At 38.0% G+C, this 24,645-nt stretch overlaps 1 protein-coding gene across 4 annotated transcripts; it reads left to right on the top strand.

Moving 5' to 3' along the window:
- The first annotated feature begins 1,905 nt into the window (after window positions 1–1,905).
- On the top strand, window positions 1,906–24,624 carry LOC113507631 (reversion-inducing cysteine-rich protein with Kazal motifs). 4 transcript variants are annotated; one of them, XM_026890515.1, is made up of 18 exons: window positions 1,906–2,548; window positions 5,980–6,119; window positions 7,598–7,653; window positions 17,463–17,546; window positions 18,194–18,230; window positions 18,671–18,859; window positions 19,121–19,300; window positions 19,603–19,829; window positions 19,971–20,103; window positions 20,867–21,008; window positions 21,201–21,312; window positions 21,501–21,666; window positions 21,906–22,058; window positions 22,134–22,313; window positions 22,532–22,697; window positions 22,976–23,121; window positions 23,352–23,491; window positions 23,617–24,624. In XM_026890515.1, exons 2-18 carry the CDS (start codon window positions 6,014–6,016, stop codon window positions 24,247–24,249), a joined length of 2,850 nt encoding a protein of 949 aa, XP_026746316.1. In that variant the 5' UTR covers window positions 1,906–2,548; window positions 5,980–6,013; the 3' UTR covers window positions 24,250–24,624. The 4 variants fall into 4 exon arrangements, with proteins under 4 accessions (XP_026746316.1, XP_026746314.1, XP_026746315.1 ...); XM_026890513.1 differs by having other exon boundaries at window positions 18,668–18,859; XM_026890514.1 differs by having other exon boundaries at window positions 1,906–2,552; window positions 18,668–18,859.
- Window positions 24,625–24,645: the final 21 nt, after the last annotated feature.

The raw sequence follows: 24,645 nt of genomic DNA, 5'->3' as shown, positions 1-24,645 counted from the left end.
CTGGTGTTATGTATGTTGTTTAATGCCCCCGTAGAGGAACTCGGGGCAGTTTTAGTGTTAACGTTGCTAACGCTATTAATTGTTCTTTGTTTATGCTGCCAATAAATGAAACTCGTTGCGTTCCACTTTAGCGTATAATTTGTGAATCATACGGCATACCCCACTAACTAGACTTTTAATTATTCCGTATAATTTGGACTGGTTAGGTGGCAGTACTTACCGTGCCTACTGTTTTAATTTGTGTTACAACCCGTAGAGAAACAGTCCGGGTCGGATATTCGCGTAGCACGTCCCTGTAACTCAGTAAATGAATTGCCATATTATAAATCTACGACGGAGGATAAGCTTGAGAGCTTTTTCAATTCTGTCTTATTTTTGTAAAAGAAGGTCCATAGATATTATTATAAATGGCTTTTATAAGAAAGGTCGGTTCATAAAAATCTTCTATTAAAGAACGAGACCCCAATATTTTCTCATTTATGCAGGGTTACCTACGTAACTACCTTTTAAAGGCAGTATGTTGAAAAAGAAAATGCTTTGATGTGCTTTTTGTATGGAGGTATTTTGAATGTTTCCTTATTAGTTTATTGTGTGAGAGTGCAGTAGACGGCACCTAAGCTCATGTACCTCCGTAGTCGGTGCCTTCAGTGCGCTTTATCGGAAAGCCGTGAGATACGTCTGCGTGACTGGCATGGAAATTTATTCATGAAAGTGTGTTCCTATGCATTGATACAGATCTTTGCAATAAAAACAAAAAGAATGTCTTTGTACGTCATGTATTAATGTATGAGTGTTCAAGTCAAAATCCCACAAACTAGCTTCTAGTCTTTATTTGCGTTACGTTAAAGGATTTTAAATTGCTACATTTAATACCTACGTTTATCAAGTTTTTGGGTTTTTTACCATCTTAGTGAATGTGACTTTTTCTCAAGAGAAATTCAGTTGACTATTGCACAAGCTCTAACTAATGTATCTAACAATTTATTACTGTTACACTTTAGTGAAAAATGAATGTTTTACCTTGTTACACCAGGCATTTGTATTACTGAATTAAAACTAAAATTAATTATGTACATGTTTTCACAACGTAAAGGGGTGCTTATAATGAAAGCGGAGCGTAAACCATATTTAGTGAGAGGAACAAATGAAGGCGGTTCATTTGTTTTAATTATACGAGTATTGGGTGGTGGCGCCGAGCTCAAGTGGCGCCATACGCCTGCCCCGCGCACCACTTGACTGATAGCAGGTAGCCGAATATGCTAACAAGGACACAAACAGACCTAGCTGTGTCACTTCGAGTACAAAAAAATATGTCGTGTTTCTGAAAATATTCTGATAATCTTATTGTTTATTTACATCAACTGATTTTACGTACGTACGCTCAATAACTACTACCTGTTTCGGTTTGACAAGACGTTTATGTATTTGACCATACTAAAACAATACATACTACTCCTTGGCGCTTGGTAAATAAAAATCTTCGGAAGGTAATTCAAAGCTTGCTCTGAAATATCAGAGCAACCCAAGTTTCTAAGAAATCGTGAAATTTATTAGAATTAGAAGTCGAAAGAGAAAAAGGATGGTCTGGAACAAATTGTTCTAGAAAATCTCAGTACTCTTCCATCGGAAGGAAATACAGGGTGTTAATAAATTTAGAAGCACTGATAAATATCGAACTTCACTGTACTTGGGCGTCTCCCGTAAATCTGTGTGGTCCATACACAATTATATACGGGAGATAAATACTTAATTATTTTTACTAGACTTTCTATTAGCCAGTATAATATGACACAGAAAAAATAAAAAGCAACATGCAGACTTTCGTAATACACTTTATCATTTAACTTTTAATTGATAAAAAGATATACAAACATTTTAATAGAATCACAAACGAAAGAGTCTTGTAATTCTCGTACACACAGATCATTATGTGTTTACATATCCACATTTTATAGCACATTGCGTTACAAAAATCACATAAATCAAATTAAGTTTTAGTTTTATACCAAGCCCTGTAACTGAACAAAATTGGTCACATCTGTGCACTGTTTAAATTAAAAGTAATTTTCTTATGCAGAATTAATTAATGACTAACGAGCTCAATAGGGTTCATCAGGCGGAAGCGAGGGAAAGAGATAACGATATTCATGTAAACATACGTGTGACAAAGACGGAATGTGTAGAAACTGGAGTTGAATGAATTTATGCCGGTCTATTTAGTAACGCGTCAATTTGGCGCGAGAAAGGTTGTGGGGGAGGTTGTGCTAGAGACTTACGAAAAGCGCGCGAATTTTATTATCGTGAAATGTTCGTGAAAATTGAGTGAAAAACTTTTTACATTTTTATTACCTTATATTTTCTTGTTGAATTTTTTGTTTGTTTATGAGTTCAGTGTGTGTGTGTTAAAAAAAAACTTTTTATCTTAAGTGCAAAATTGCGATTAGCTATAAACTATACTGATAAGACACGTCCGGGTTTTAAAAGATGTCAAAACGAAACGACCGGATAATACTTGCGGATAAATTAAAGCAATAAAATGCTGGAATAAGTAAGTAGGTTGCTTCATAAATAAACTTTTTACATTTCTAATATTTTTATAGTCTATATTTGTTATGTAAAAAATGAAACATTCTCTGAGTACCGTAATTTGTTATAAAAACGCTTGTAGCAATATTTTGCATACCTTTGATGTTTTATCAAAGAAAATATAGCTTTGATGTTTTTAATGACAAAGTATTGTAATGAATTATAGATAAAATATAAGATCAAACAGTATTAGTGGTTCGTGTATTTAGAAATATAATTTCCTATCGTATATTTCGTTCTATGTCTTTGATAATGATTACATATAATTTGGGAATTATTAGTAGCTAACATTTGTAAATTTGTAATGATTGGTATCCGGCCCGGAAATACCCATTAATAATACTTTTATCTTCTCTGTTTGTTGAGTTTTTAAGGATATCGCATGTTTTTGTTGAAAATACGTCAGTTTTGTATATTTACGCAAAAAGGCAACAGATTTGGAGGAAATTTTGGTACACAGATATTTTATAACCACGTAAGATGGGATTTTTATTCCAATTTTATGTGACTGTGGTATCACTTTCGACGACTTTGTCCTACGCGGGACACGTAGGGCAAGCATTCCTAACGCCTACATTGTTTCGAATAAGCTTAGGTTTTAATAAATTGTGGTAATTCGTGCAAAGAGTTTAAATGCAATTAAATACTGTTACGTTAATTATTTAAAATGAGTAAACGTTTAATGGGCTGAAACCGAGTTAAGGCCATTTTTCAATAGCTCATCTATAACTTTCTGGCCTACGAGAAATATTAATTGAGAACCATACTCAAGCTGGTACATCATATTGCCTATTATTTTTTTTACTATTTTAGTCAAATACTTGAAATATTACCTTATAGTTAAAGGTATTTCAAGGCTGCGAGAGACGATTATGTTTGTAAAAAGAAACAAAAATAATTTTCTGAAAATGTGTTTCTCTGATAATTAAATTGATCCAACCTTCGCACATGGTCGTAGTCTAACATAAATTAACTATCCCGACTGGATAGCCAGGCTGTTAGTTCAAACTGAAACTATTGCTATATCTATTTTTCTTTCCTAGAGTTATCTCCCTTGGTATAGATATGTAACACCTTACTTAGCAGTATAAAAAAGAATAAACGTAAAGTTTATTATTCGTTTCATTAATTTTATATGAAGCTCAAGTCCATTTTCTTTGGCTTAAGGGTTGTTAGGATACTTTTGTTACTGTTTTCCTTTATGGCGTAAGTTCTTCTTTAATTGTATTCTTGGGAGCAGTTTAAGTTGCGAATATTACTGTATTATGGAAACTGTATTGGTCCATTGTAGAAGTGGATACCTACACTAAAATATACTAAACGTACACGTATTTTTACAATTTTAAAAGCCCGTTTGCTCCCTATTTAAATGCAATCAGACTTCCATGATCTCCACCAGCCTGTCTTGACCATTCTTTTTAATTTACGTGAGGAAAAAGTTTAAATAGCATCTCAAATATTTATAGAGCTTCTAACCTCCTCAAAGGAAAACTTCTAGACATCACAACAGCGTTAAAGCCTAAGTTTACTTGGAGTCGAGTCCGTGTGGCTATAAAGCATTTTTATTTTAGTTTAGTGGATTCACACGGTCCGCCGGCTCCCGTTTGATTTGTGCGAAAAGTTTGGCCGACGACTGTGAACGCAAATGCTGCACGTACCTCGCATTAATGTGAGCACATGTTATTGTGGCCGCTTACATGTGTTCTTGTACATTTGTTACAGTCAAACGATAGTTTGATATGCCGACGATTTAATTAACATTTCGGAATGTAGGTCGCAGTCTAAGATGTATTGCTGGCTGTTAATTAGAACATGAAAAAAGAACATTGACATTATTAACGCCTTCTTTTTCGACGGATGGAGAAAATCTTTTCTCTCGACTGTTCATTAATTTACTTACGATTTCGTTATCCGGCTTCGTCCTTAATGTCTGTTACGGTCTGATTCCCTTCCGGACATCTTGTACTTACTTGAGATACTAATTTTGAATGCAGGAAATGAACACGAATAGGTATTAGAAAAAAAAATATTTTACAGAAATGTTGCAAGAATTCGTTGAGTTCGGCACGTTTTGTCTAAATGACAATGATTTATTATAGTAAACAAGTACTTACGAATTTTACAATACATTTTTATCTACATTTACCACGGCCAACTATCATTAGCGTTAAGTACTACGTGTATTTGAGATCATCCGAGAACACTTTTATTAACGCTATAAAAATTGTAAAATTAACTTTTCTCACTGTAAGAGCTTACTTACCAGCTGCCTAAGCTAAAAATCATAATTAATAACAAGAAAGAACCACTTAAAAACTTGGCATGAATATGCCAACGTATTTGGCAAACCCTTCGGGACTGATTTTCAATTACGCGCGTCGTGATGTAACTCTTTTGTCTATTCTCTTCATTTTATTAAGTGCAGCTTACGAGCGTACCGTGTCGTACTTGTAAATGAGAACGCGCACTAATTAGTCCCAACACGGCGATAAAGGCGGTAATGTGATAAATTAACGAGTCTTCCTCACGCCGACTTTGATATCAAAAGCTTACGTTACAAGCCGGTAGGGCTCATAAAATACTATGTTTAGACACTAATATGATTTGTTAACGACCTACTAAATTCGAGGGTTTAATTATTTTTATGGTAATTTGTATTACGTGCCACTTTTGTTGTTGACTGTTCAGTTAGTATTGTGTAAAAATAATTGGTATCTATGCGTAGTCGTTACGAGTGAAGTACTGAGCATCAATCACGCGGGGATTGGTTGATTTATTGATGCGATTGATTTTATTGATGTATTGATCGGTGATGACTCAATTGAGGTGCACTGTGTTGTTGAGTAAAAAGGTTGATTGCGGCAATTCAATTCGCCTAGATACCTTTGACCTGGTTGGTACCGGCCAAGATCGAGTTACCCGCCCTTTGAGCCGACAGCTCTACCTTTTAGCGTTAACAGATTGGGGTCGATTCCTTACCAACATTTTTTCTTCCTAAAAATGGGGTTTTGGGAATCTATGGGATAGTATTCTAATTCAAGGAACTGGGAATTTTGGTTTACTTGAGTTACTGAAGCAGGCTTAAAAATAATAATAAAATAAATAAATGCGGACAACATCACATTCATTGTTCTGTACCCAAAGTAAGTTGCTAAAGCACTTGTGTTATGGAATTCAGATACAACGAAGGTACCACAAACACCCAGACCCGAGACAATGTACAAATGTGAATTTTTACATTGACCCGACCGGGGATCGAACCCGGGACCTCAGAGCTAGCGACACCTTGAAACCGGTGCGTACGCCACTCGACCACGGAGGTCGTCAAAAAGTGTTGTTTGATCAAAATTTGGCTCTCTTACGAAATAATTTAATACATATTTCATTTTACAGATGTAGCATAAAATTGTAGCAGTAATTATTGAAAATGGAAAGCAGTAGGAGTTGCAGCCGGTACCGTCGGAGGCATGGCCATGCGTGGAAGTCAAGTGCTATATACCTCATAGTAACCATAGCATGTGTCAACGCACAAGGTAAGATTATTTTCATTCTATCTTTAATCCCATGTTACATCAAAAGAAAAAAAATCAACATACCGTTGAAATTCTTGAACGTTAAAAAAGTGGTTCTACAATTTGATGCTCACTGTAACAGCATTAGAGATATAAGATCCATAAAATGTTCTCAAAGTAAAAAGAGAAATGTTTAATTAATTTCGTTTCATGGAAAAGAAACGCTCAATTAGTCTATTCACTTATCCTGGCTCCACTACCTCCACTTGGTTCAAAGTTTCTTGTGAATAAAACGTCTTACTTGGAATTCGATCAGTAAATATCCTTATCTCGTTTCTGGCATGAAGAGGAAATTATTAATAGCCCTTCACATCTATATTTTGCGTTGAGTGGCAGTTCTAGTAGTTACGCGGTTATGTAGGTTATAGTATAGGCGGCTTAATAGAATATGATGTTATTATCCGGTTTACAGCAACTTAATCATGGATCTAAACTATCCTTCCTGTAATGGGCAGTATACACTGCCATTTAGGTTCACTAATAATATGAAGTTCATGGAAAATCCATTGATGAAGTATGCCTATACAGTCATCTACATGAACAATTTAGACCATGGTAACGTGTGATAACGCTCGTGTCTTGTCATGAAACTGTTCTTAACAACCAAGTTAAATATTTGCGAGAATCGTTACAGGCGTTAGTTCACAAACATAAAACAAAGTAGGGAAGCTCGAATCAAATTTGATTACTCTCTGTTCCAACATTTGTGTTACCTAGTGAACACGATTGAGCGAGAGATGGTGTGGATCCAGCTTAACTGCAAAACTGTAGGTACTCTACATATATACTTCCTATAATTTAGTTCTAACAAAATCGGGCTGGGATTGGCTCATTAAACTGGTCCCGACAACTTTGTAAATACCTCAGCTTTCTCCAGTATTATTGAAAGTAATTACCTTCGTATTTATGCAAAATATAGAGATAGAGACTAACGTCATTATTGGGTGGTGTTAATTTTATGACGTTGTTTATGACTTTAGTTTCTGAATGAGTTCTAGTTGAAATACTAGATGAGTTTTTAAGCCAAAGCTAATTTGCCCTGATATGTTTAAATAATAAATTATGTTTTAATAATGAAAAGCTTTATAATTACTCGACGTTTTATTCTTTTGTTTTATTTTGGTGTTGTGAAACAGTTTATATTTATTTTAATCCGTAGATACCGGTGAGCCAGTATTTTCAGGTCAGGCACGTACGTCAGTACTTTGTGCTGGCTATTCGTCTCGATATCTAAATCGTAGCAATAACATGGAGTGATATGAATAAAAGCGCTCGTTAGAGGAAATAGATCAAAGCTTTATACCGTCATCTGTAACTGTCACAGCTACTTTATTGTGGTGTGGCCCCAGCTGTTGTGCTGTACGCTGATCCCTCTCCTATACAAATAAGTTGGATGCTATAAAACATTCGTAGTATTAATGTTTCTAATTTTGTTCCAGACATAACAGCTTGCTGTGACAAAGCCGAGGGGACGTGTCGCAGTGTGTGCGACAAGGTGAGCGATCTTCATCACTTGACCGCATTTTTCAGGCCCGTGGGGCTGCATGCAAAGCCTTTGATCTAATCGATCACATTTTCTCATGTGCGGCGTTGACCGTGTCATATCACTCGTTCACGCACGCAGGCATCCTCCACACCACCGACTGACATCCTACTGGCTCGCGCCTGACAAACTGCAACATGACACCAACTTAATCTTATTCGTAACCAAAAAACATTTCCAATCACAGTTTCCAGTGAAAAGCGAAGTTGACTAATTAAGTAGATTTATTGCTTCCCCAAAAGTTTTCGGCCGTCGATATTTTTATCCGCGTCCGCCGAGGTCATTCAATATTTTCTTCAACATAATGGTGTCTCAGAACCACAAAGCAACTGACTCGTCTTTGAAACGTTTGAATTCCTTTTATAGAGTTCGTCCGCGTCTTTGATGTTACGTTTCATCTAAAACAAATAAAGAATACGTTGACATCAACAAAATCATCTATGATTTCTTCGGTGGCGTGTCTTCCTGCGTTATTGAAATATTATGCTAGGGAAATCAGTGGAGTCGCCGCGTCGATCCTAATCAAGAATCGCGTCACACAGCGGTCCGTTCCAAGAAGGCGCGTCGACTGAATAAAAGTTAAATATTATTAAAGCGCGTAAGAAGAGACGAGCGCCGTGCACTAATACATTCGTATTTAATTCCGTCTTGTTAGGGAACACCGCGTGACGGCCGCTTCCTCCCCCGCGACACCCGTGGAATAAGTTACGCGCCACCATTGATACTTTGTATGCTCATAAATGTACTCGATAAAATTTTGTTATGACACGGAGACTTCAGATAATCAATATGACATTGTAGTAGATTCTTATGACCACTACTTTACTACTTAAGGATATGTTAATTTACTTAAAGTACAAAGCATTAACAAGACTATAATAGTTTATCGATTTATTTTCTTATCGCTGATGATAATCGATACGATAATGACGCCACAGCCCTAATTCATCTGGTGATTTTGTTACAACTCAGCGGGGTCGAGACGGAGACAATCTAAATAAAGTGACTCCTCGTTAAACTGGCTATTAAACGCACTTAACCCCTTGTAAATGTCCTTTGAAAATTAATTGAGCTGAAAGTATAGGTAGTATAGATACACTACCCATCTATCCGTGAATAGAAAAATAATTAGAGGACAAATGAATGGTAATTTGTCGTACATGGAAAAGTTTGTTTGACGTGAATGTATGTAATTGGTGCTAGATGACAAGGCACGGCTACCCAGTGTAATAGCTTAATAGCGGCGTCGGCCATTCGCGGGGGTGGACAGGGTAATGACATCAAAACGTAGCCATCATGAAAACTGTTTCGGGTTTTTCCCGAAACAGGCCACCCTTTCACCGTTAATGATACAAAGCTATAAAGTTTTATTGAAATAGCAGCACTATCTAGTGACAACAACGAAAGAGATTTTATTGGCTACGGACGGAGTTGATGAAATTTATTGAGGTATTCTATACTATATCTTGAAATAGTCTCAACACTCAAGACGTTTGTTTTTGTTTGTCGAAAATATTTACACTAAAATAGATTTGAGTTATAGATATCAAGGTAACAAAGACAGTTTAAAGAAAAGTTTTGTATTGAAAACTCTTGAAAAATGTTAGCTAGCCTCTGCCAACGTCTACAAGATTTCGGTGTAAAAACAAACATATAATAAATTATATTGTAGCGGATCTTAATATAATGTTGATGATGTAGTATGCTAGAACATCTGTAGGTTTATTAAGATGTAACAATCTCATAAATTGTTGTGGAATTTATAGCGTGGCAGTGATGAATCTAGTGAGCGTGTGTGGAGTGCGACCCACTCCCCCCGACATGCAATAAGCTGAAAAAACAACTGCTCCCTGAAATTATGTCAAGAATTCCTCTGCGTTATTAGGCAAGAATTTCTAATAAGACCAGGAACAGTGACGAGTTTTATTTGGGGAGAAAATAAAATCAGTATAGACCAACACCTTTTCTTATTACAATATAAAGGAAAAACGAAAAGCTTGTTGGTGCTATGAATAAATTTTGCCAATTCAAAAGACTCGTTTTTATGTGACCGGCGGAATGTTAAACAAACAGTCCGCCAACCCTGCCATAATGGTTTACTCGACAAGTGAACAAGCGTATTTATTAGATACACGACACGACGACGCGCAATCTCGCGTTGTATTACTGTTCATATTCATTGAAACTAATGTTTATTGCCCTCAGCGTACAGCTCGACCGAATCGCAAACATTTTTATTAATATTTTTCAGCTGTGCGCTATACGTACGGCTTCAGGCAACTAGATCAAAGACGGCGGCTTCTTTGATTCGCAAGCGAATGACCGAGGTTGTCACGCCGTCACGCCCGTTTTTAAATTCGTTTGGCACCATAAATATTTTGACGAGTACGCGAAAATGAATATTAACTACAGGAAAATAATTTATCATCCAACATAAAACTGTCACCAAGTTGTCGCTGGATTATGTCAGACCGAATTGATGATAAGGCCATATGGAGCCTGGCGGGGACCATTGGCAGATGTTATATTTCCAAAATCAATTGATTCTTCTTTTGGGTCTGATGGATGATTCTTATTTAAATTGTAGTTTTAATGTTGAGTTATTAAATTAGTTGACCTGATTATTCTTTATTGTCCCACTGCAGTCTATATGATAGACAAAACATGACATATTTAAACTTTATATACAACTAGCTTTTCGCCCGCGGTTTCCCCCGCGTCGAGCATGGTCGGTTATATCGTGTTTCCAAGAGAACTTTCAAAGTTCCGGGATAAAAACTATCCTATGTTCTTTCTCTAGGTCAACTCTATCTCTGTACCAAATTTCATTAAAATCAGTTCAGTGGTTTAGACGTGAAAGCGTAACAGACAGACAGACAGACAGAGTTACTTTCACATTTAAAATATTAAGTAAGGATTGACAAGTCAATTTTAATTCAACTCGTTCCCTATGCTGGACATTTACATGGTGTACAGGGATTGCATGCACGTGACATTTAGTTAGAGGGATCGTCAGCCGTGACAATCACCACGGGCCCGTCGTATCGGGAATTTGTTGGCCGTGATCGCCGTGATCGGGATGCCGAGCCCGCGCCGGCCTGTATCGCATGCCGCGCACGTACCCCAACTTCAGTGGTGTTTACCAGGCTCTCTCGCTGCCTGACTGCTTAAATATTTGTAACAGTCCAAACTAAACCCATGAATATTTCTAAACTGCGCTACAAACAAGTTTATCTACATTCTAAATGTGTTTGCGTTACTTATGTACTTCATGATCTTGACCAAGTTTATTATGATTAGCTCTCCCTACAGCTGCAGTCATAAATACCACTTAACTAGGCAGCAAACCAAAAATCCTTATATCTGCAATAAATTGGTACTAAAGTAATAACATAATCCGTGACACATTCGCCTTCAACTTGAAAGTTGCGAACACAAACAAACACAAACGTCCGACGGTTCAAAGCGGGTGAAAATAGACTCGTCTGAAATCCTTTCATGTCTGTCCGTCCCACGTCCGCGACACGGCGACTCTCGGAACTCGATACGTAATATCTTATTAAAATTGACACTCATGTGTACATAAAGATGAAGTCCGTCAACACTCACAATTAAACCAACGATTGATAGCTGTGCTAAGATGAATACTTATACTTCTAAGTACAAACGTTGGAATTGAGCTTCTTTTTTAAGAGAGTATTAGGAAAGTTCAAAAATGTTCGCTGTCTCTACTAGTTTTCCAATTAAAACTACGGAAATTAGGTAGACTTATTTTTAGCTACAATTCTACTTTAAAATCTATTAGAAGTCTGACACGACACGAAAATGCGACAGAAAGCAAATTAGCAGCGTCGAATCGACAGAAGTAGTTCATGATATTAATTAAAAGTCTCGCTCCATATTTTTTGTGAATGAAACTTAATCCGTAAAGTTTAATCAAACAGCGGAATGTTGCCGTATTGTTATGTTCTAGGACAAGTACGGGATTAGTTTGGGAGGAAGGGGAATAGAATGTCACCAGCTCGTTAATCACTGCTCAGTGCGGTGTCGCCGCTCTACAGAACACTGACGTCTTCATCGTTTTGGCCACACTTTATTGCTTTTCCGACAAAAGAGTTTAGTGATCAAGACACACGTCCCGGCGTCATTAAATGTCTCAACTGTCTTAAAAAAGAATTAACAAATAAAACACCCACCTTATTTCCTACGCTTTCGACTTGCTTAAGTATTCTAATAACGAACAAAAATACTTTAGGAGTTCGAGAATTCTTCACTTTGAATATTATGTTTACAAACTGTCTTAGTGTAAAGCCACTGATAGTTCGCGCGTTTGAAATACTCGATTCAAAGTCAGTTATTTCTAAAGGAATCGTGTTGGTCGGTATGTAAATCAAGCCATAGGAATGACATCAAAACAAATTTACAAAGAAACATCAAAGCTGTTACGGTGGTGCCGTTTTGATTCCGTCCTTTGATTACTGGCTGGGCTCGCTATTTTGGTGTTGTTTGTTATACGAAGCGCGACGCTGATAAATCGGAACAATACAAAATGAAAATAGCCGGGAAGCCCTGAAGATAATAGACATGGTAGAGCAATTGAAACATGTGTCGCAGCAATTGCATCGGTGACAACCCTGCAGGCTGGGCACGAGAGTGGCCGCCACGCGCCGCCGGCTTCCCCGCGGCAATAATTACAGGCGGGTAGTTGCTAAACTATTTAGGGCGTCGTTCAGTGTACACTGCGTACTTCGTTTTATTCTGTCAACTGAAAACCCTTTGTGTTTTAATTAGCCCCGAAATGGTGCTTTAGAACTTTATTAGGTGTTGCGGCACTTTAAGATATCATGAGCTCGGAGTTGATTTATTAGTGCATGTAATTATTCTATTAATGTTTTATGCGAGCCGTTTCTGCTAGGTCTTTTATTAGGATCAGACTGGCATATTTCAGAACAATTTACTTGTTTCTTATAGTTCAAAGTTTTCAGAATACCTCTGGCATTAAGTTCGCCATTGTATATTTCTTGTAAAAGAAGTGTAACCAAATAAATGAATAAATGAATAAATAATAAATTAAGTTATATTTGTCTGGGAATCGATTCCAATTTGTTTATTACCTATATGTTCACCAGGTTTGTGGTCATGCATATCCAATAAGGCACTGACAGTGACGCATGCTGCTACCTGCGCTGCGCCGCGGTGGTATCACACGTTACCACCGGTGCTAGCTTACATTATTCTCACTATCACAACCCACAGTGTAGAGACAATTGCTAGTTACTTTGTCTATTTTAATAACTAATTTAGTTAGTTTAGTCAGTTTTACTTTTTTCTTAAAACTTCACTTTTTGTAATTAGACTTTCTGACTTTGCATTTTACGACTGTCCTGCAATTAGGTCTAAAAAAATGTCGCAGTTAAATAAAAACTCAAAGCTTTAAGAGACTTTCTTTCAATACGTGTTCTAACTAAATAAATAAGTCCATTGGCGAAGTCTTCCAGCTTATTTCAATGTCTTTGTTCTGTGGAAACTTTCTCTGGAACAGTGCGGATTAATTAAAGATATATTTTAACAATAGACAGCGTAAAGTGGTTGAAGATTTAATTAATTATTTCAGAAATGTTCTAATGATGTAGGAGAATTTCTTTTCACATTTTTTTCTGGATTAATGGACGAAAAGTCATTTTCGATGTGTCCTTAATTATGAATTTGGTAAATTTGTATTGTTGTAAATAATGGTTTTGCTAACACTTTACATTATTAAACATTGTTTGATTGACAAATTTTGTAGCACTATTCACCAGGGATGCCTCGGCGTTGGAAATAACGTGCAATTATCATAATTCTCACATATCGGGAAGCTGGCGTGATGTTACAACAAACCTATCTACGTATAAGAGCAATGTAGAGGGAAACAAATAAAGCGCCAGATAACTAACACTGCCCAATTGAGAACGACCAGTTAATGCGCGATTTCGCCGCAAAATGCACCGGAGAGCAGTAAAATTTTATTAGACCTATTATTATTACGTTGTATATGCAGAATGGTATGGTTCCCGCGCGTGCGTTCCGAATTCTAATAGATTCATTGTCTTTGAGGTTCCCTGAATGGTGCTATTTGTCACAAAACAGGTCGAGGACCTCTATTTTATCAGTGATACCAATCGGTGGTCGTGAAGCTCGCTGGACCTCGTATGAATGTTGAGTGTGAGGTACAAGTCAAAGTCAGCCAAGATCATTCTCAGTACATTTGTACTGCCGAGTGAAAGGCGGTTTCTGTATCTTTGATTTACGCTCAAAATGTAATGGTCTCATCAGTTGCGTTTTGCTATAAATGTGTCGCGTTTGCGGTGAATACAATTGCTATTAATTATTTTCACACACTAAGGAGACATATTTATAACTATATTACTACCAGTATATCTGTAAATCAAAGTTTAAACGCGTCGTAAATATTGACATTTTTGTATCAGTCTCGTGGTTGCGAACTATTAAATAGACGTCAATGAATCTAATTAAGCTAGCTGCATATTAAATGAATCACGTCTAGCTTTTAGTGTTAAAGTAAACATATCCAGGAAGTATAGGTGATGATTGAATACTTGCATAAAACTAGCATTCCGGCCACGTATGTCACAGGACGTGTCAACTGTCATGGCGTCAATGCCAGCGCAATGATGTCAACCACATCCGATTGTCTCCATGCTAATACCATGGGAGACCACCTCAGTATCATTGTCATATAAACGGATACTTTTTTCTGTCCCCACTCACAAAATATTCATCGTGGGTTGAATTTTAACTGATTTTTTTCAGAAGCTACTTTGATTATTTTGGTACGTATGCTCTGTTGTTTTGACTGCGTTTCCGCAGCCATATTTTGTCGTCTGTTATTCCGTCGCCCGGCATTTAGATATTGTTCCCTGACGTCATTCCAAGATTAATTCTCTTAATTTGTACAGTTTGCTCTTGGCATGCCGATGTGAACAGTAATATATCTGACTTACAGTGACTTAAAAGAATCTATTAAGACATTAATCGCTGTACAATTGCGTTTAATTTAATTGTAGAGTATTTTTCTAACGCCGTGTCTAATATTCTTTAGACTACATTTTCTTTATAAAAATATGTAAGTTTTGATTGGTTGCAGGGAATTGACTTAATTTTCTGAAGATAATGACGAGACGAGCTCGTTCGGTTTGCTCGACGTGTGTTTAATTGTGTCTGTCGCATTAGGAAGTTATATTGGAGTGCGGCGGTGAATGCTGCCAACACTCATACTATGTCGGTTAGAGTTGTCTGCCGGCTGAGGAGAGTGACTCACGTCCAGACAAAACGATCTCTACATTTAAAAATAACGACTCGATTGGACATTTTAATTAATTTGATTGCACATAATTATTTATGGGTAAACGCCTCTAAAAACGAAATAAAAATTAAAGGAGACTGAGTTCGATATTTACTCGATTACGTTGACTCGATTATACGGATGAATTAATAACGATCCGCTTCTGACGTTAGGCGAACGTTGAAGAAGCACATTCTTAAGTGGGCGTTCGTATTATGAAATCGCTGACGCTAAGACAGAAAGGAAGTAATTTAAACGGGCATAGTAATGAGTTGGAACATGAATTCATTAATAAAGCTTCGCAATCCTTTCTGCTTATTCTACAAGAGGTACTCGGCGCGGGTACTGATGAGGATATTAAGTTTATAAGAATATATGACATTACCATTGAAGTTGAATTTGAATATCAATGCGCGTCTCTTCGATTGTCGAAGTATAAACCATGATTGCAGATGGTGTGTCTCGAATAAGTCTTGTTGGCACCGCATCTGATTTGTATACAATGATCATTGTTCACACTTCGCGAGCCCCGGTGCTATAGGTTAATCGATGACATTATGTTCCAGTACCATCACAACTTAATATTTACTTTGTGATGTTATTGTGACAGTTTAATAGCCGAGCTGAATTAATGCACGTTTTTATTCTATGGACGTGACTGCGTGTTTGTATTTTTAAACTCTGTTGCCTTTGCCTTTCGTCACTTAAGAAAATATCGTAAATTTTGTCCTCAAAGATGTCAGCATGGGTGATTAAACTGTGAATAATGTTGTTTTTTGTGCAGTCTTTTGCCAAAAGGGATATTGTTATTATATTATTTATTTTCTGTACATTTGAAATGAATATTTTATATAGGTTATTTAAAAAATAGAGCATCGTAATCATTTCAAAACATATAGAAGAATAGAATAAAAATAGATAGAATAAAAATAAATCTCCAAAAATATCACTTAGCTCGTAACATCATATGAACTATAAATCTTCATCTTATTTGAACTTACATCATACGGAAGATTTTTAATTGGGGAAAAAATAATTAACTAGTTGTTATCAGCTGGCAGACATCGTGTGCGTTTATGTAATGTGTACGCACCTCCCGAGCGACTGCGATAACCCCGTAGCGCCGTCTACGAGATAACGCGACCCAACAGATGCACATCTCACTTATTTATGCACAGCTTACGAAATCACAGCGCCTACCATCAACTCCAAAACAAAGACAGTTGACTGTGGAAGCAGGACGGATAATAGTACAGGGCGTAGAGCGATGTCTCGCTTCCACAAAAGGAACAATTGTCTTTCTGCTCAGTGTCAACACTATCAACGTAACAGTTACTACTACCATCAATATTGTCATAACTTTTAATATCTTTTCTACATATTGTTAGTTAAAATGTCAGAATTAAAAATTGATAGCTTAACGGAATGTGAAATAAACCCACATGGTTTTTTTTATTAGATACTCAATAAGATGTATGGTTAACACTATCGTGATATTCGAATTATTATTTTAATAAAACACAGTATCTACAAGTGTTTGTCTATGTTGACAGTCTTTGATTTAAGACGATTATATAAAAGCAAGTTCATGTTGGAGAGTTGAACCCGAATTCTAATTTAATAAAGTAGAGATACATCTAAATTGATAACGTAACTGGATACTTTAAAAGGGACTCGCCGTGACAGTGTCGTGTTGAGCAACATGTAGCTATGTGAACATCAATTAATATCATTAAGCGCGACTCGGGACTGATGTGTCCCTACGCTATGTCGGGAGCTACAGAAGGCCAACTACGCACTGCCAAGGACGCATTACTAAGGATAATGATTGGTTAATCTTTTAACGTCAATTGTTTTCTCAAAGCTAGCTCTAGGTCAAAGAAATGTCATCCCACGTTAACGTTAATTAAAAAAAACTCGAATGAATGAAAATGATAGTTTGCATTACAGACACGTTACTTATCAACCGGAAACCGACTAACGAGGCTCCGCTGTTTTGTTTGTCTGATCGTCTGTCACCAAGCTGTGTCTGTCTGTAGGCTATCTTTGGTTGATGCCAAAGCATTAAAGACTGAACGAAGATCGTGGTTTTAAATTGATTTTGCTGTTTGGGGGACAAATCCGATCGTGGGTAAAACTCTCAAATGTATTTGTTTTCTTTCGCAGCCCTCAGTATCGCGAGTGGAATTACTGCAATACTTTTTACTACGTCCTCCGAAGGGAACACGTGTTTCACCAGTTGTTTTAACAGTTCCTCGGCAGTTGCACAACTTTTATTACAACTTATTCGTATGTCTGAAATAAAATCAGTTGATCAATAAATTTGTGTCAGGTTAAAGTTTACTGTTTAACAGTTATGAATATAATTTTTATTATAAATTATATTTACTATTTACCTTTTGTTTGTTTGTTTCAGATGTCACTAGTAGAGATAGCGTCAAACACATCAACATTTGAACAATGGGTACCAAATATCTACAGATTTTGCACACCTCGCTTAGTGAGTACAGTACTTTCATAGATAGAAATGAGAATGTTCTTTTCACTTATACAATTTAACCATTGGGTGAAGTAGCCTGACGATCTACCAACATAATTATCTTAAACTAATATTACTATTTTGGTTATGAATACTAGACTGTACAGTGGAAAAGAGACGCCGCTCTACCCTGTGTATATCCTCATCTCTTTTCCACACCCGCAATAACATTACCTAAACTCGAGGCACTAGGCCTGTCCTTATAATAAAAAAAAAAATACGTTTTTGCTGTTTCAAGGTTTACATTAACTTGAAATATTTTTCCTTTAGAAGTCCAAATTCCCCTATTTCCAATCAATATGCTTTGAACCACGATTAAATGTCAAAGCAGCGAGTGCCCCATCGTAGGCGTAAGGCGATACCATCCATTCAGACAATCAAAGTTTAGTCTCGTATTGAGTGAACCCAGAAATAAATCTTCATTCATTTTCGTCAATAAACCGCCTATCGGCATTGTATTGTAATTGGGGTGGGTTTAGAGTTTCCTTCGATGTATAGAGTTACTTCAAACAATAGTGGATGAGAAAACAACAGATAAAAGACGTAATTTGATTTACAAATGATAGGTATGTGTGTGTTTTTTGTCTCATGAATTGTTTTCGTTCCAGATAGAATTTTGGATATGCATGAACAAGACGATTCAAGGTAATATTCTAAACTTTATATCTTTGAGATTCTTGTATATTTTAGTTTACTTCGTTTTTGATGTTATTATGAATTTGGAGAGAAATATAGTACGCCATTTTTTCTCCCGTAAATAAGTTTCTTTTATATTTATATTTGTGTAATTAAGTAATTATCGAAACATGCTTTATTTCGAAAATTATCTTACGTCCGTATTTTAGAACTACACTTAGCTAATGTCCTCCTAAGTCTCTACGTTCAGCTTGACTAAAGTACCTACGCACTTTGAAAGTGACACTATGATCAATGTTGTTATCAAATAAAACTGTGAGCAACTTATTTTTTAATTTTCATCATAATATCTAGTCAATTTCTTTAATTTAATTACTTTATTTTAACTATCATTGAAAACTATGGATCACCAACAAACATGTTTTCAATAACCATTCTGCATTCAGCAGAGGTAGTCTCGGGCTCGGGGTGGTGGGGGCGCGCGTGCTGCTCGCTGGGGCGGCTGACGTCATGTCGGCACGCATGCGCGATGGCCGCCAACGAGAGCTCGCTCGTCGGCGCGGGCGCATGCAGGCGTTCAGATGAGATCGCCTTCTTTGACTGCGTGCAGCGGCAGGAAGAGGCCCAGCAGTGCTGTTGTGAGTAGTCTTGAAGGTATAAAAAGGAGCTAGAAAGAGCAATCTGTAGGTCGCCGGAGAAAAAAAGCTCTGAATAGCATAGAACAAAAAACATGACTCTCCGTAACTTAGAAGTACTTACCTTCCAGAGTTCTACTCCTTAGAAGATTTATTGTATATCTTTGTAAATTGCCATGATGATGTTACTTCAAATGAGTTTTGTAAGACGAAGCTTAGGAAAATTGCTAATCCAAATAAATAACTATCTACCTATTCTCGCAGCGCAGACCCAATCAATGATGTGTCATGAAGAGTGTCAGAAGGCGTTGTGGCGCCTCGGCCAGTCTCGTGTAGACCTGCAGGCGAGAGCCACCGCGTTGCAGGCATGTGAAGAGTCGCCTGACCTCATGAGGTGCCTCAGAGATCTCACAGACTCTGTTGTTTCTACAGACACGTTTAAATGTAAGTTAAAGAGTTATTACGTTGGTTTGGGAAAAGTGGTGTTTCGGAAATTCATTATGACCTTGTTAATATCCTCGAATTCCTCGTCCTTTATGTAGTAGAATATACGGAACGATTCTTAGATACATATATGTATATAATGCGCGGTTTTAAAGAAATTCTGTTGGTATTAGTATTTGCAAAGAAATTATCAATTTCTGAAAAATGTTAATTTTGGCACAAAAAAATCCCTAAATTTTAATCTAATATAGCGAAGTAAATTTTAATACCTACATTCACGAGTATTTCTTATTGCTCATTAGATCTGTCTTGCTGTCGGGAATCAAACCGGCAAGAATGCCAGCCGACGTGCGAACGAGTGCTGCGAAGTACCGGCGTACTGCAGGAGATCGTGGAGGCTTTGGAAGATGACTGTGGAGCTCCTGCCATACATGATGGATTCTGGCAATGTTTCCTCAAGAAAGACGCACCCCCAGAACCCAAAGACCTCATCCCACATGACATTTCAAAACTCCATTGCTGTCAAAAAGTAAGTCGAAATTTTGTCGACTTCGAATCCCTCCAAGGAATTCAACTTTTACTTTTATTGCTTTTCCAAACAACTCCTTAACTCGTCGCCGCGAAAAGTAGTCAAGTACACAAAACTAATGGAATCAAAACTTCGTTTCAGGCGGTGACAATAAATTGTCGGAGATTATGTTTTGAGACCTTCAACACCGGCTGGCAAACTAACTGGCAGAAGTTTTACTCCGAGTGTTTGGGCGATCCCCAGGAGATCGTGCTCTCGGAATGTATGGACGATGGTACGTATTTCTCATTTCCCAATTCAACCCAGATATAATTATCACGAAAGCATTGTATTTGTCTGAATTAAAAATCTACTTACCATCATACAATCTCCAGCTAAGCCTGTATCTAATTCTAACTGCACTTTTATCCTATACGGGAAGCAGACATGGTCTTTAAATTACAGTTGCATGTTACCCACACATATGCAGTTAAGAGCCTCGCTAAATGTTCACATCCATATTAATGTGGCATTCCAGTGCGTTGATGAGACAACGCGTCGACCATGCAGATTAGGATATCTGCCTGGAATATGCCATTCTAATTACTTCAGTAGCATCTGTCTTTGTTTTATGTAACAATGTTGCTTAGGCGGTACTGTCAGCGAAAGACAGATTTATTCACGACGTGGAATATTGTCACAATTGAAAGGTCTTGTGGTTTTAATGTTATGCTTACAAGGAAACGAGGCATTTGTTTTCGAGTTGGAATTGCGATTACTTAATGTCTTTGTTAATGTACTTTTTGTTGACTGGTCCGTTAGCAAAGTGATAGTTCACAGCACATTCGAATTTTTCTATTCGACCCAGGACCAAAATTTGTGTGGGTGTGGTTCTGTATTTTGGGTGCTATTTATTTATTCATTTATGGATGGGTTTAATATGTACTAGGACATTTTTCGTTTAATTGGTTAACAAAGTAAGGTTCTATGTAGTTTGAGATTAGAACGCATTATGCCCATGTTATTGTAGGAGAATGTAAATGGTTGCAATTGTTCAGTGGATGCGCCATGTTCGCTGGGCTGTGCTGGTCTCACATACTGCAGTCAGTTGAACAGCAGGCCGACGACGCTGTTCCGTTCCTGCACCGCACAGGCTGACCTCGAGGCACATCTCGCGGTCGCCGAGCAGAAGGGAAGTGGGTAAGATTTTTGTTATGAATTACCATAGCTATATTACTAGAGGGGCTTGAAATGTTCAATAGCAGGGAAACTCTCTTATAGGGAAGGATTGACTAAAGTTATTTTCCTACTTTCCTTTCTTTTTTTGTGTCCTTAAGTAAGAAATAATACTATTTTATGTTATGTAATGAGTTCATGTGTCTCTTGTTACAGAGTTCTAATCATTTCCGGTATGGAGCTACCTCTGAAAAATTCCACACAATGTCCGATTGACATTTGGAAAAGCGTTGCCTGTGCTTTACATGTCAAGCCCTGTACTGCAAAGGTATGTATTCGCCTATCATATATGGCTTGAACGTGGTACGTACGTGGTACGTGGTACGTAGTATTTATTTCATCATCTTTCATCGTCTACCATCGACCCTCGGCCTGGTCCAACAAACTTAGTAAAAAGTCTCGTTTTATTCTTTGGTTACGCAACCATTAAACTAAAAATCATGATTTCTTCTTCAGGGTCACAGCAGTTTACTATGCGCTGAAGAATGTGCCAGCCTTGTCTCATCATGCGTGGAGTGGTCTAGAGCACCTCATACCTTGACCGCGCGAGCACTCTGTGCCAGATTGACACCGACTGATCCTAACGCTCCTTGCGTTCCTCTACACCAGTTCATGTCACCTAGTAAGTGTTTGTGCGTGTGGACCATCTTTTTAGTCCGGAATCTCGTATTTCTTCCACAGATTTTGAAAGTACGACGATTGGGCATGGTGTCTGTGTTCCATAATAGCTAAAATCTTTTTTGTAGATGTAGTGTTATGTCCGTAATGCCATAATGTGGCGTTATGCCATAATAGAAGACTAATACAACTGTGTATTAGTCTTCTATTATGCAATCTCATGTAATTGTTCTTTATCCGTAGGTACAGAGGCACCACTGCTGTCGGCAAAGGAAGTGGTGACGTCACCGTGTTCTGGCTCGCCGTGCAACGCATCACAGACCTGCGTTATCAACAGGAACTGTCTGCGTGGAGGCAACTGTCAACGGTTTACGTGCGTTGATGGATGCTCGCTAGGTCAGTAAACTGTCATTAAGAAATATTTTATTCTGATGGATTAGATATTGGTATAGAGGCTTTTGTTTTTTGCAGGCGACAGTTCCACCCAAATGGTTCCAGTTGGTTCGTGGGTGCGAGTCCCGATGGCATCTTCTCTACATAAGGCGTGTTTCAAGATCTGTAGATGTGGAATGAAGGGGCTAGTAGACTGCCAGCCACTCCCTTGTGTAGAAATGGAGAATTGCCAACTTCATGATAGGGAAGTTATGCAAGGTGAGATATATTAGTGTTTTATACATTCGATTTCAACCATTCTTTTGTTTTCGATCATCAGTAAGAGTGTGATGCAATCTTCTTCCTCCCTCGAGGATAGGCTCGTCCACGAAGATATCAACCCTTGAAATAGTAGAGGGTCGGTATCAAGGCCTCATGCTTGTGATATTGTGTTTGTATCCGAGTTCTGGAAATTTATGGTAGGGCATTGTGTGCAGGTGAGAAGTACTACATGGAGTGCAACGCGTGCGCGTGTCGCGGCGGCGAGCGCGTGTGTGCGCGGCGCGCGTGCGGGCGCGGCGCCACGCTGCCGTGCTACTGCCCGCCGCACCATCTGCCGGTGCGGGCTGCCCGCACGCCATACCCCAACGCCTGCCTCGCCAAGTATGTACCGGCAGGAAACCAAACACTGCATTCCATCTTTTTTTAATTTTTCTCCGAAGTGATACGCTAGTGACTTCAGTATAAGGTATAACTCAAGGGCCATCCCCTTGGGAACATTTCGGACTTCCACCGACTCAAAGGAACCTCACAACTACTGCTCAAGCTAGAATCACGCGATAGCTCGCGTATGCTCTGCGACTTCATTCTGCCCTAGTTTTTCTCAGTCGTTCCAGCCATAAACAAAATAAGTATTAATCTTTCTCTTTTTAACTGTTCAGATGTGCAGGCGCGACTGACGGTGAGATTGAGTTCGGCACCAGTTCAGTTTGCGCGAGTGCAACTTGCGGCCGCCGGCATGTCTGCATTCCGGCTCCCAATGTCTGCCTGTCAAGACTGCAGACCTCATGCCCTCAATACCATTGTGGTTCGTATTTTTGCTTATCATGTACATTTGATTTTGACTCTTCTTCGACCCAAACACGTTGCTTTTGACTACTAAATTAATTTGACGAGATTTTTCTTCCATTGCTTTGACTGTCTAGTTTAAAAACCTTATACCGGCTTCAGATGGTTTCAACAAAAAGTTACCCTTCAGGACAAAACTTTTTGACATTAAATGTCTGGCCATATAAAATGATTTATCTTTGTCTTCAGCGAGCACGGTGAACTGCAACTCCCAGCCGGTATTGCCAGTATGTGACACAGATGGACGGACACATGCGAACGCTTGTCACCTAGTCATGAGCGGGAGGAAGTTCGCCTACTGGGGAGTGTGTATGGAAGGATGTTCTGCTGTAAGTATACTTAGAAAATTTAAGTACTAATTTTGTTTCATTTTCGAAAGACTCTCTTAAAGTGAAGCTTTGAAGAAAAACTAAATTTGATTTAACTCTGAGCTTATTCTTTTTGGGCTTTTCAGGCTGGTCCAGTATGTGGCGTAAACGGCGTTACCTACATATCTGAATGTGCCGCATGGGCGGAGTACGTCAGCGTGGACTACGCGGGGCCGTGCCTCGCGGTGGGTCCGATATCAGACCTCATGGAACCAAAGTGCACCTTCGACAGGATCATCTGTCCTCCCCTCAAAAATCAAAACTGCCTCGGCTTCACCGCTCCAGGCGCTTGCTGCCCGAAATGTGGAGGAGCTTTGAGAATCCTTTATTCAAAGAAACAAATTGACAGAGCTCTGTATGGCACAAACATTTCCGCTTCGGTTATTAATCTCAACAACATTCTAAAAGCTCTTGAAAGACATGTGAAGATCGCGGAGTGCGCTCTCAGGGGATACCTCACCATAGAACTGGAGATATTTGTCACAGTTGAAACGATGCTGGATAATCCTACTGATCTACAACTAAATGTGTGTATTCTAGAAGCGGAGAAGATAGCTGACATGATCAATAGAGAAAGTGTGCTGATTACAAGTGATTTAGGTTTAAGTTCATTAACGTACGCGTTGACTGTCCACACGTACCCCACACAAGGTGCGAATAGTGTAAGATTATCCATAGGAGCCTTATTAGCTTGTCTAGGTATCTATGTCTTAAGGTAAGGATATCGAGAAATTTTATATTGTACATTTGTAAAGTAGTTGTAAATATTGAATGTAAAAAGTACTCTAGTGCCATCGTTAGAAACATATACAAAGAAAACAGAGATTATGCTTTGGTTTGCTTTAAATCAGGCGCAAATTATTTAGTCATGTTTTTTACGTGAGTTCGTTGTGCCATCGTAGTTGTAATGAGATATTGATGTCTTTGACTTTTACAAATAATTTACGATAGACTGCAACAAGCATTTTTATAACATTTTTACAAAAGACATTTTTTAATACTCGTAGTCCCTAAACCAAATATGTATTACAATTATTGCATTGTTATTAATTTTTAGATGTTTAGCTATTTTGAAAATATGTTTATTGTTTATGACCGTAAAGATTATTAAAATA

The sequence above is a fragment of the Trichoplusia ni genome, unplaced genomic scaffold (assembly GCF_003590095.1).
Source record: "Trichoplusia ni isolate ovarian cell line Hi5 unplaced genomic scaffold, tn1 tig00002984, whole genome shotgun sequence".
Lineage (NCBI taxonomy): Eukaryota > Metazoa > Arthropoda > Insecta > Lepidoptera > Noctuidae > Trichoplusia > Trichoplusia ni.
The sequence above is the reverse complement of the archived record's forward strand: the minus strand, read 5'-3'. Positions and strand labels throughout refer to the sequence as shown.

Bases quoted from the DNA above. Each gene is read 5' to 3' on its own strand.
- LOC113507631 (XM_026890513.1), top strand. From the start codon at position 6,014: ATGGAAAGCAGTAGGAGTTGCAGCCGGTACCGTCGGAGGCATGGCCAT. The intron at 6,120-7,597 runs GTAAGATTATTT...ATTTTGTTCCAG, and splicing joins AGCATGTGTCAACGCACAAG to ACATAACAGCTTGCTGTGAC. The intron at 21,667-21,905 runs GTAAGTGTTTGT...CTTTATCCGTAG, and splicing joins ACACCAGTTCATGTCACCTA to GTACAGAGGCACCACTGCTG.